Source organism: Pelophylax lessonae, assembly GCF_965119305.1.
Source record: "Pelophylax lessonae genome assembly, chromosome: 4".
NCBI classification, from domain to species: domain Eukaryota; kingdom Metazoa; phylum Chordata; class Amphibia; order Anura; family Ranidae; genus Pelophylax; species Pelophylax lessonae.
The window spans coordinates 673,695,738-673,708,726 of record NC_138771.1 but is presented as its reverse complement, the minus strand read 5'-3'; the positions used below and the strand labels follow the sequence as shown (position 1 = coordinate 673,708,726).

Below are 12,989 nucleotides of genomic sequence, written 5' to 3'. Positions count from 1 at the left end.
CTAAACAACGATTGATCTTCATTATATGTTGCAGGGTATTATGGCCGGATTTCCTGTTGTTCCACCCGGACTGGAAAATCTTCTTCAGGTGAGACATGTAAAGAGTACCTGTCTGGAGGGCAGATTACAGCTCCAGACATTGAATTTAAGGCAACAGCTGGTTTGTATGAGAAATCTTTATGTGGAACTTTCTGTGCCAAACCTGAGATAAGGTCGCAGTCTCTGTCAGGCAGGGGTGTCTCTTAGAGAGATTTATTACTTGGGATGTAAGTTTTTACCTACCTGTCTACTCATCTCCATACATTATCTCCTCTACCCAGGCTCCAGTCCCCTCCCCCCAGGCACTCCTCTTATCATCCACGGCACCTATCTGCTCACCTATGCTCCGATCCCATTACCCTAGGAACTCATCTATTCAGCCCTGACATTCACCCATCACCCCAGACTCCCATACCATCACCCTAGGAACTCATCTATTCAACCCTAACATTCACCCATCACCCCAGACTCCCATACCATCACTCTAGGAATCCATCTATTCAACAATGACATTCATCTATCACCCCAGACTCTCATCCCATCACCCTAGGAACTCATCTACTCAACTCTGACATTCATCCATAACCCCAGACTCCCATCCTATTACTTTAGGAGCCCATCTATTCAACCCTGACATTCACGCATCACCCCAGACTCCCATACTATCACTCTAGGAATCCATATATTCAACCTTGACACTCATTAATTACCCCAGACTCCTATCCCATCACCCTAGGAACTCATCTACTCAACTTTGACATTTATCCATAACCCCAGACTCCTATCTCATTACCCTAGGGGCCCATTTACTCAACCTTGACACCCATCTATCACCCCAGGCTCTCATCCCATCACCCTAGGCACCCATCTACTCAACCATGACACCCATCCATCACCCCAGGCTCCTATCCCATCACCATTGGAACCTATCTACTTAACCCTGACACTCTTCCATCACCCCATGCTCCCATCCCATCAACCTAGGAACCATCTACTCAACTCTGATACCCACCCATCACCCGGACTCCCATCCCATCACCCTATACACCTATATATTCCACTCTTACACCCATTCATCACCCCAGGCTCCTATCCACTCACCCTAGGCACCCATCTACTCAACCCTGACACCTATCCATCACCCCAAACTCCTATCCCATCACCATAGGCATTCATCTACTCAAACCAGACACCCATCCATCTCCTCAGGCTCCCATCCCATCAACCTAGGAACCATCTACTCAACTCTGATACCCACCCATCACCCCGAACTCCCATCCCATCACCCTATTCACCTATATACTCCTCTGACACACGTTCATCACCCCAGGCTTCTATCCACTCACCTAAGGCACCCATCTACTCAACCCTGACACCTATCCATCACCCCAGGCTCCTATCCCATCACCATAGGCATTCATCTACTCAGACCAGACACCTATCCATCACCCCAGGCTCCCATCACATCACCTTAGGAACCCACCTTATCAAACCTGAAACCCATCCATCACCCCAGGCTCCCCTTCCATCGCCATAGACACCCATACACTCAACCCCGACACCCATCTATCACCCCAGATTCACATTCCATCACCCTAGACTCCTATATACTCAACCCTGACACCCATCCATAACCCCAGGCTCCCATTCCATAGCCCTAGGCATCCATCTACTCAACACTGACACCCATCCATCACCCCAGACTCTCATCCCATCACCCTAGGCACCCATCTACTCATTCCAGTAAACTCACCTCCCAGGGTTCTGTTCCCTGACCCATAAAATTCCTCTTTAAACATGACAGTAATGATAGATACATGTTGGTGTTGGTTATGGTATTTAGGAATATGCTATTGACTCATCTTTGTTCTGTTTAACAGGTCAACGGGATCTCTGTGAAAGAGACAAGTAAGTTTTGTTCTTGTTTTTGTAATATTTCCAACAAAATCCTATTCCTTCAATTGCCACGGGGCTCTATTAGTTTTCCACCAATTACTGGAATCATCTACAAATGTAGCCAGTGTTTCTTCCTTATGTTCAATGAAATGATACATTTAACAGAGAACTATCCCTGCTCCTGAGGTCATTAGATCTCCAGATATAACCCATTACCAGTTTGTTTTAAATGGAATACAATGTGATTTTGTACAAAGTTTTTTTTTTTTTTTTTTATATGTAAAGGGGCTTCTGATTGGCCATCTATTGGCGCCAAATTGCCCAAGCTTTTTCCCTGCTTCTCCTTGGGTAGGACAACAACCCACTACTATAGCTGAACGACTCCACCATATTTAGCCTACTCCTTGCCATAGTCCTTCCCACGACATCCGTGGCCATTAGCCTTTAAAGGAAAGGAATTAGCCATTAGCCTTTAAAGGAAAGGAATTTCTACAAAAAAAGTTATAGTTTACGCACTTTACTGATTATCTTCAAAGGTGGCAGAGACACATCACATTGACATACTGATGGTTGTCTTCGACAAACATTGCCATATACAAAAGTGGACAAGCTGAAGCAGTGTTGGGGCTCATCTCCCGTATACTAAATCTGTAGCATCCTGCTTTATTCAACCTGAAACTCACAAGGTGAAGTATCCTTCTCTGTTAGCCAAGATTAACAAGCTGCCTTCTGTAGTATATCAGTCTGTCTTTCTATGTCCTACTCCATACTGTAGCTCTACCCAGCTGGGCACACTCCCAAATATCACGATCAGTCCCAGGGCATCAGTACTCATGTCAGAGAACACTTAGCCTGCCCATCCTGCTCCCAGTCCTCATTGACCATGCTATGAGTCAGGACAACTAACTACAGCTAGCTCTTCTGGTATTAGATTTTCTCCTCCTCTGTAGGGCTTTTGCAATAGCAAACTACATCTGCATGGCGGTGGGGTGTTTGGATCCCATGCCCCATCTCACCTAAGGCGGCTCTCACCCTGGCATGTATATGAGCACTAGCTCCACCCATTACATTACTACAGGGAGGCTTTGTAAGAAAGGAGACTCAACACCTAATTACATAATTTCTTATTACTATACTATTGTGGGGCAAAGCAATCTAGTGGCAGACTGGCTAACTGCACCTGCTGGCATGTATTATGGTCAGAATTATATTTTTGTCCTGTTTAAACAAAGAATATTTCATATTAATATTTTATTATTTTTATAACCAGTCAGCAGGTGGAGATCTAGTCTCCATTTGGTACTTGACTCCTCCCACCAGTAGGAGGGTTTACCAAAAAGGACATAACATTTGCTATAATCTGTGTATCTTCAGATGTCTAGATTATAAATATGGTGGCTGTGAATTTACATTGGAGAGCAGATGAATGTAGGAACGTGTCGTCTATTTGTGCAGATTCCCAAGGACGTTGGACCTTGTTCACTAACTTCTTCTTATATAATTCTGTCATTTTAGGGAAAAGTGTGTTCCAAAGCCATAGTACATTTGATTTGTTTGGCACTGATGGCCAACTTATGTACCAAGCCACTGAGCAGCGGGAATGTTGTGGTCCTCGAATTGATTGCCGGGTTACCAACACCCAAGGATATAATGTCCTCAACCTTCTCGTGCCTTCAGAGTGCTGTAACTGTGACACCAAGGTATGAAACACTGACTGGCCATACAGAGAGGACCTGTGAAATGAGTGACAACCCTTTAAGTAGCATTGATTGTAAGCTTCATGTCTAGGCCCATTTCCTATAAGCTACAACCCTATAATAACATAAAAGACATGGAACTCTAGGGCTAGTTTCAGACCTGTACATCCACTGGGTTATAAATGTGGTAATGAGGCTCCTGTCCCCAACAACATGGGGACAAGGTGCCTTTCCACAGGCCTTCACTGCCCCCCTTTCCTGGCAAAGAACCCTCCCAATGTCAAGGGCATGTGGCCTGGTATGGTTCAGGAAGCAGGGGGAGGGCACGATCACTGCCCCTTTTTCCTGGCCAGCCAGAATGCATATAACAGACCCCTATATAAGATACTTTCTCTATCGCTCATTGACAGACGTAGTCCTCGGTGATACACCACCTTCGGGTTATGTTGCCTCCACAGGAGCAGGACTAGACAGGAAATTAAAAAGCTCTGGCCACACCCTAGGGGCAGTCCCAGAGGGTATATCCTCTCTCTCTCTGCCTCAGCAAATCAGTTATTTTCTGTCTAGTTAGGAGTAAGGACCTAGATACCTTGCTGGGATCTTCGGTCCTGGCAAGATTTTTTTCTTAAAATATTTTTTAGACAGCCTTTTTTTCTCCAGTGTTCCTGTGAGATCTTCAAGCAAGAAAGCTGAACTGGGCGACGGGCTGGATGTTGAGATCCAGTGGTCACCCCAGTTCAGCCTACGAGCGCGTGCAGGCCATAGCTCCGCGCTGGGTCGGCCGCGACACAGTCCCACTGGACGGGGACTGACCCTGCGAGTTAAACGTCTCGCTGAAACGCCAAAGACCATGAGTCACGGCGTCCATATCGGTCGACAGCCCTCCCGCCCCGGTGGAGAGGGGTACTGTCAGGAGTTGGTGCCCGCCTGGTTCCGGTATGGTGAGTAATATGTTCCCCCTTTTTCCCTGACGGGTCTTGTGGTGAACGCGGGCCCCTCTCTGTATGGTAAGATAGAGTCCCCCTCTATCCTATAACATGACACAGATCCCCCTACTTTGAGTGTGATTTTATGTGCAAAAAAGCCAGGAGGCTTGGTTTGAGAGCTAACAATCTAATTGTATACATGTTTAAAAGATTGTAATCAGTGGCATTCTGGGAATCTTACTATGATAAGAATAAGGTACCTACCAGTCAGAAGCCACGGACATGTAGACTGCCTTCCTGAATCAGATCTCCAGCTATAAGCAGGCCTCCCGAATGGCCATGCGGTCCGCCTGGGCCGGTACCGCCAACCACGCCATATCCCCATGCAGAGAGAGTGTTGTGTGCCCTGCAGCACACCGCTATTCAGTACAGGCCGCCGCCCTTTTTTTTTTTGCTGGATCGCACGAGCCGCCATTTTGGCGTAGCCTCGTGTCTCCAGCATGGGGGCGGCCATGTTTGAGGTGATCCAAACACCTCGTGGAGCTAGGGGAGGCGCCGGAAGGCGTACAGAGGGGCGGAGCCGCCTCTCTCCTTCCTGGGCAGCCAGCCAAAAGACTTCCTGTTTGTCAAGACAGCGCTGTAACCTGTTGCAGTTTAACTCTGAGCATCAAGTGGTGAGCCTGGGGGTCTATCTCTCTCTCTCTCTCTCGATCGATAGGGATCCCTAGCAGGTAACACTAAGGGGTTTTTGTGGCGCTGGGGGTCTAAAAAAAAAAAAAAAAAAAAAGTTTTTTATTTTTGAATTATATTATCCAGGAAGTGACTGGAATTATCATGGACCCTGCCACACAAATTCCCCCACCTGTTTTCCTCGAGGGGGGCCACGGGACCCGCCGGTGCACAGAGTGTAGAGGAATTTACAGCAATTTTGGAGTCTATGGTGGCTCGGGTGGAGGCGGCCTGTCAGGGACGGGGGTCAAGGAAGCGACCCCCGCCTACCCCTATACTATCTGACACCTCTGACTCAGATTCAGAGGTGGTCACGGCAGTTGCAGGTTCCTCTGCAAGGGCTGTTGTCTCAGGTAAAGCCCCCTCAGACAGTGAGGAGGACGTTTCTTCTCCCGCTATAATTCAGGAAGAAGCATTGGTGGACGCACTAGTTGTGGCAGTGCAGGAAACCTTAAAACTTGAGGTTTTACCAGCAGAGGCAACTGAAATAGAGATTCCTTTTGGTACTAACAAGCCCATCAAAACGTTGAAGGTTTTTCCTGTACCCAAGTGTTTTGGTAATAAGATTAAAGGAGAATGGGAGCATTCTAAACGTACCTTTACTATTTCCAAGCGTATTGCTAGACGCTATCCGTTTGAGGAATCCATCATTAAGAAATGGACGGTACCACCAGTGGTGGATCCACCTATTTCCAGGCTGAATAAAGCCACGGTTATCCCAGTGGAGGACACTTCGTCCTTTAAGGATCCGGTGGATCGAAAGATGGAAGCAGAGTCCCGCACCATCTTCTCTCTGATAGGGTCAGCATTTAGACCAGTAATTGTTATTGGTCTAGTTTCCCAGACACTTACGGAATGGGCGAGAATGGTACGCCAAGACCTTAGGGGAAAAGATATTCCCCAGGAGACATCTGATTTGATGGAACAGATTATACAAGGGCTACAGTTTATCTGTGACGCAGCCTTGGACACTACTCCCCTATTAGGGCATGCATCTATGTCAGCGGTTATCCTCAGACGTGTGCTGTGGTTAAAATGCTGGTCAGCTGACTTAGGTTCCAAAAAGACCTTGACAAATCTCCCCTTTCAGGGGAATCGTCTATTTGGGGCCACCCTAGATGAAATCATCAAGGATGCCACTGGGGGCAAGAGCACTTTTTTGCCACAGGCTGCTAAAGCCAAGGGACCTCACAACAAGCGAGGACCTTTCTTTACCGCCCATAAAGGGCGCCCGGCTGGTACTAGTGGGAAAGGCAAGACTCCTCCAGGAGGGTTCAAGAAGGGCTGGTCGGACAAACAGAGGACCAACCCAGCCAAACCGGAAGCAAAGGAGTACACAGCCTGAAGGTGCGCCCCCACCCGGTTTCAGGGTGGGGGGACGTTTTCACCGGTATTCAGGACATTAGATCGAGCATCAACCACCACTACCGGTGCGATTCTTCCCTTCCAACATTTAAGTACTACAGGAAGCGGTAGTTACCGTTCCCTGAATAGATCCTTTCCCTTACCTTTTCCTAAGATTAGTCCCTATACCTCACAGGAATCGGATCTGGTTGACCAGACAGGCCAAGAAGCCTCTAGTCGGGTGACTTCGGTCCCTGAGGTTCAACCAGAAAAGATCACCCTTCCTGATAACAATCAGGTATCTGATAAATGTGTGGGAACAGAAAACGACCAGACTTTCTCGGATGGTCGGGGCCAGATACCTCTAGGGACGCCTGGTTCAGATCCAATCAGCGCCAGTGGTCCTAGAAATTCTAGGCTGGCCTCGTCAAGCCGGCCTGGCCGACTTGGACATGCTAGTCGCAGACGTTCCGTGGGAACTTCGTCTCGGGGAATGTCTGTGGTCTCAAGGACCAATTTACCATCGTGCTTTACAGTCGCTGGTTTTAATGGCCTGGCCATTTAGACCCAAGTACTGAAGGACAGAGGTTTGTCTACTTCAGTCATTCCTACCCTTATTAAAGCAAGGAAAGCGACTTCCAGCAAGGTCTATTATCACACATGGAAGACTTATATTGCGTGGTGCGAATCTTTAGGATTTCCTCCACGTACCTATTCGGTGACTCGAATATTGGCTTTTTTGCAACAAGGGGTTGAGCAGAAGCTAGCCTTGAGCACCATCAAGGGTCAAGTTTCAGCATTAGCAATCTTCTTTCAGAAACCTTTAGCTACCAAGTCCTTGGTGCGGAATTTCATCCAGGGGGTGCGGCACCTGGCTCCACCAGTCCGCGCGCCCTTACCGCCCTGGGATCTTAATTTGGTTTTGTCGGTTCTACAGAAACCTCCCTTTGAAAACATCAGGGAGATTCCCTTGCTTACTTTATCCCAGAAGGTGGCCTTCTTGGTGGCTATCACTTCTGCTCGCAGGGTGTCAGAACTGGCTGCATTATCATGCCAGTCCCCATACCTAGTGATTCATAGGGATAAGGTAGTACTTCATCCTAAGCCATCCTTTCTTCCTAAGGTGGTTTCAGATTTTCATCTGAATGAAGATATTGTACTACCTTCCTTGTGTCCTCAGCCCAAGCATCATCGGGAACATGCGTTGCATTCCTTAGATGTGGTTCGGGCAATCAGGGTATACCTGAAAGCTACGGAATCATTCCGTAAGACGGATTCACTTTTTGTGATCACGGATGGCCCCAAAAAGGGTTTGCCTGCATCTGCCGCGACCATTGCCAAATGGATTAGACAAACGGTGGTACAGGCTTATTCTATTAAGGGTCAGAGTCCTCCGTTCCCTGTTAGGGCGCACTCCACTCGAGCGCTCAGTACTTCCTGGGCCTTTCGCCATCAGGCGTCAGTGGTCCAGGTATGTAAGGCGGCCACCTGGTCGTCGGTACATACCTTTACAAAATTCTATAAAATTGATGTGACGGCATCGGCGGATGCCTCATTTGGCCGCAAGGTTTTGCAGGCCGCAATTTGAGGAGACCGGTGGTCTACCTCGAGAGTTTTTTCTGTTTGAAAAAAAAAAAAGATTTTTTCTCTCTTTTGTTGAGTCTCATCATTAAGGATGAGCATTGTAAACTTCTAGTTGGCACCGGTTGGGCCTTCTAGATTGGGATTTGATTTTCATTTTTCCACCCTTCATTTGTGATACTGCTCTGGGACGTCCCGAAGGTGGTGTATCACTGAGGACTACGTCTGTCAATGAGCGCTAGAGAAAAATGGATTTTTGTAAAATCTTACCGTAAAATCCTTTTCTCTTAGCTCATTGACAGACGTAGTCCCCGCCCCTCTGTTTTTTTGAGTTGGGTTGGGTTAAAATCTCTAAAGACTGCTTTTTCACATAACTGATTTGCTGAGGCAGAGAGAGAGAGGATATACCCTCTGGGACTGCCCCTAGGGTGTGGCCAGAGCTTTTTAATTTCCTGTCTAGTCCTGCTCCTGTGGAGGCAACATAACCCGAAGGTGGTGTATCACCGAGGACTACGTCTGTCAATGAGCTAAGAGAAAAGGATTTTACGGTAAGATTTTACAAAAATCCATTTTTTAGTGTATTTTTAGCAACAATAGCAATTAGATAAACCTCTGTACAACTATTGTGGGGTCTAAAAAATCAGATCTGTGCTTTAAGACAATTTCTGGTCTGGAAGGTCTTTTACAAACTCTGAAAGCTGAAAGGAAAAAATACTAACCTTCAGATTTTTTGACTAATTGATTATTTACACTTTTGTGCACCTTCATTGTTCACCATTTCACCAAAAAGCTGCAACTTAAAAATATTTGTTATTTATTAACCACTTAAGCCCCGGAAGATTTTACCCCCTTCCTGACCAGGCCCTACTTCGCGATTCGGCACTACGTGACTTTAACGGACAATTGCGCGGTCGTACTCAAATTAAATTGATGTCCTTTTTTTCCCACAAACAGAGCTTTCTTTTGGTGGTATTTGATCACCTGTGTGATTTTTATTTATTTTTTTTATGATCATGCTCAACAAAAGAAGAGCGACAATTTTGCAAAAATAATAATATTTTTCACATTTTTTTATATGAAATTCCCTAAAAAAAATGTAAAAATCAAATTTTTTTAACATTTTATGCCAATTTGTTTTCTGCTACATATGTTTGGTAAAAAAAATCGCAATAAGCGTATTTTGATTGGTTTGCGCAAAAGTTATTGCGTTTACTAACTAAGGGAAAGATTTTTGTCATTTTTATTGTTGAGCAGGGGGTGGCTCACAGGTGAGTGACATACCCATACGTCACTTTGCCTGCACGGGGCTGACCGCCGCAGTATATGTACTTGCGGTGGTCGGCAAGTGGTTAACTCAATACAGATTTAGCTTTTTTATTTAGTGGGAATTTAGCAGGAATTTTGTACATTTTGCTGTGTTTTGTCCGCTAGTAATGATGTTAGTGTATTTATAATGAAAATATAGTTTTGATAAACATTCATGCAGATATCACGGGACTTAAAAAAAAAATCAGTAGCACCTTTTTTTTATTCTACTGGTCACGTGCTTTCAGAAAATATATGGTTTGGGGGGTCTTTTACAAACTCTAAAAGCTGTAAGTGAAAAATAACACAATAAAAAATGAAAAAAAATGTAAAAATGGTCCGGCCACCTGAGTTTAACCACTTTACCACCGGAGGATTTTGCGGTCTTACGTCCAGGCCACTTTTTGCGATTCGGCGCTGTGCGACTTTAACTGACAATTGCGCAGTCGTGCGACGCTGTACCCAAACGAAATTTACGTCCTTTTTTTTCCCACAAACAGAGCTTTCTTTTGGTGGTATTTGATCACCTGTGCGATTTTTACTTTTTGCGCTATAAACAAAAAAAGAGCGTTTATTTTGAAAAAATAACAATATTTTTCACATTTTTTTTTATATGAAATTCCCCCCAAAAAAAATGTAAAAATCAAATTCTTTTTAAATTTTTGGCCAATTTGTTTTATCCTACCTATGTTTAGTAAAAAAAATCGCAATAAGCGTATTTTGATTGGTTTGCGCAAAAGTTATTGCGTTTACTAACTAAGGGAAAGATTTCTGTCATTTTTGGTGTTTTTTTCTTTTAACGAGTAATGGCGGTGATCTGCGATTTTTTTTGCGGGACTGCGACATTGCGGCGGACAGATCGGACCCTTGACTGACATTTTTGACACTTTTGGGGGTACCAGTGACATTTCTACAGTAATCAGTGCTATACATATGCACTGTTACTGTAAAAATGACACTGGCAGGGAAGGGGTTAATTTTATTGGAGAGGGAGGGGTTAATGTATGCCTGGTGCTTACTGACGTGTGGGGGGGGGAGGTGACTGAGTGATACAGGGACAGATCGAATGTCCAGCTATGCTGAACACTCCGATCTGTCAGTCCCTGTCACTGAGGAGATCCGCCCGCTGTGTTTACACACAGCGGGCGGATCTCCAGACTCGATCCCCGACGATTGGGGCAGAGCAGTGGCAATCGCCGCCACTCCTCCCCTGGCCTGACTCCCGCTGTGAATGAACACAGCGGGAGCGAGCCTCCGGCGGCGCGCGAGCGCCGCCCACAAGGGGCGGAGTCCAGCGACGTAGGTCTACGTCGCTGAACGGGATCGCGGCACTTTGCCGCAGTAGCCTCCATGTGAGCGGGGCTAAAGTGGTTAAAAGTGGAGCGCAGGGCCTGGCAGGGAAAGGGTTAATAAACTAGATTGTGCCAGCTCCCCTGGTGCCAATGGTTCCTCAGCCGTTTCTAACTTTGTATGTTTTGAAAAGAAAAAAAGGACTCCTCCTTTACCATGCCTGGACAATGCAGATTCTCCCCACCCCCTTAACCTCACCTCTCCCCACATTTTTCTGCAGGACAGAATGTTCATTGTGCTATAAAACTCACTGTGGTGCACCACAACCATTGGCGCTATTTTAGTTAATGCCCCAACCACTGTATGCATTTCATCTCAGCCCTGAATTCTGGGGGAGGGGTGCAGTTTGATATCTTTGCCCTGGGCACCGGATGACCTTGTCCGCCCACTGGCCTCTATAGTAGGTTGTATACAGCGTACAGATGGGACACATCTCAAGCAGGGTCACCTGCACCCCCCATGCATAATATTTAATGGAATTTTGCATTTTTAATGTTTTACTTTAAGCATTAATAAAATCATCACTCCTCGCCACTCCTCGCCAAACTGAATTTTATTTATTTTCTTTCATACATGTTTCCCAGTGCGGGGCTCATGCTCTTTATTTGACAATCTCTCACCTTTAAGAAAAAGATTTTTTAAATATTGTGCCTGGGGGGGGGGTCCCCTAATCTGCCTGTAAAGTGGTACATCTGTAGCATGTATAGATCTTGCTACAGCAACAGAAAAAAAAGGAGTCGACTTGTTTAAAATGACTTGCGGTTACAATTGTTACTATTAAAAAATTAAAGAAGAAATTGGCATGGGGGTCCCCCCAAGTCTATACCAGGCCCTTATCCAGACATGCAACCTGGCAGGTCAGGAAAGGGGAGGGGATGATCGAGTGCCCCTCCCCCATTAACCATACCAGGCCACAGGCCCTCAACATAGGGGGGGTGCTCAGGGGCAGGGGGGCTCTGGTTTTCGGGGTCTGCGGAAGGGGGGCTTATCAGAATTTGAAATCCCCCTCTAACAAGGTGGCCCCCCTATGTGAATGGGCATGGGGTACATCATACACAGGAGTATTGCTATGTAGGAAAAAGCCCAGGGGCTTCAGCCCGAAGGTAAATTTGATCCCACAACGCCCCTTTCCGACATCAGAAGGGGGCGTGAAGCTCAGCGCCAGGGAGCTTTTCCCGGCGCTGGATTAAAGGTGAGTGTAACACCAATTAGAGCATTTTGATGGGGCAACACCTCTGGACCCCTTTACATTACACAGCCCCCCACACCTCTGGACCCCTTTACATTACACAGCCCCCCCACACCTCTGGACCCCTTTACATTACACAGCCCCCCACACCTCTGGACACCTTTACATTACACAGGGCCCTTCCACACCTCTGGACCCCTTTACATTACACAGCACCGCCCACCACACCTCTGGACCCCTTTTGCATTACATAGCCCACCCCACACCTCTGGACCCCTTTACATTACACAGCCCCCACACCTCTGGACCCCTTTACATTACACAGCCCCCCTCCCACAGCCCTGGACCCTTTTACATTACAAAGCCACCCCCCCCACACACCTCTGGACCTCTCTTGTATTACACAGCCCCCCCCCCCCCACACCTCTGGACCCCTTAGCATCACACAGCCCCCCATACCTCTGAACTCCTTTTGCATTACACAGCCCCCCACACACACACACCTCTGGACCCCTTTTGCATTACACAGCCACCCCCTTCCCCCCCACACACACACCTCTGGTACTCTCTTGCATTAAACACCCCCACCCCCCATACCTATGCACCCCTTTAGCATTACACAACCCCCCCCCCTCCCCCACACCACTCCTTTTGCATTACACAGCCCCCCCCCCCCACACCTCTGGACCCCTTTTGCATTACATAGCCCTCCAAATACACCACTGGGCCCCTTTTGCATTGCACAGCCCCTTTCCCCCACAGCTCTGCCCCTTCCTACCTGATTCAGGCATGCAGAGAGGGAGACACAGGAGAGTGGAGCAGGGCGCAGGATAGAGGCAGAATTGGAGAGAGAAACACCAGTGCTGAATAAACAGCAGGAGATGCTGGAGTTAACTTTCCTCTATTCATCACTGGTTTACAAACTGCATACTG

General features: G+C 46.9%; 2 protein-coding genes across 4 annotated transcripts in view; both read left to right on the top strand.

Moving 5' to 3' along the window:
• LOC309553410 (phospholipid scramblase 1-like) overlaps window positions 1-12,989 on the top strand; it is an 814,575-nt gene that overhangs the window by 94,641 nt on the left and 706,945 nt on the right. The window contains exons 2-3 of one of the 3 annotated variants that reach the window (XM_082254597.1): window positions 35-88; window positions 1,920-1,947. The exons of 1 other annotated variant lie outside the window; for it this stretch is intronic. In XM_082254597.1, the coding sequence (XP_082110723.1) occupies window positions 41-88; window positions 1,920-1,947 (76 nt within the window). In that variant the 5' untranslated portion in view covers window positions 35-40. The remainder of the gene's footprint in view (window positions 1-34; window positions 89-1,919; window positions 1,948-12,989) is intronic. One more of the 3 variants, XM_082254596.1, reaches the window with a different exon arrangement.
• The window catches only part of LOC309553400 (NACHT, LRR and PYD domains-containing protein 3-like), a 1,231,344-nt gene that overhangs the window by 698,750 nt on the left and 519,605 nt on the right, over window positions 1-12,989 (top strand). The gene's annotated exons all lie outside the window — the stretch shown is intronic.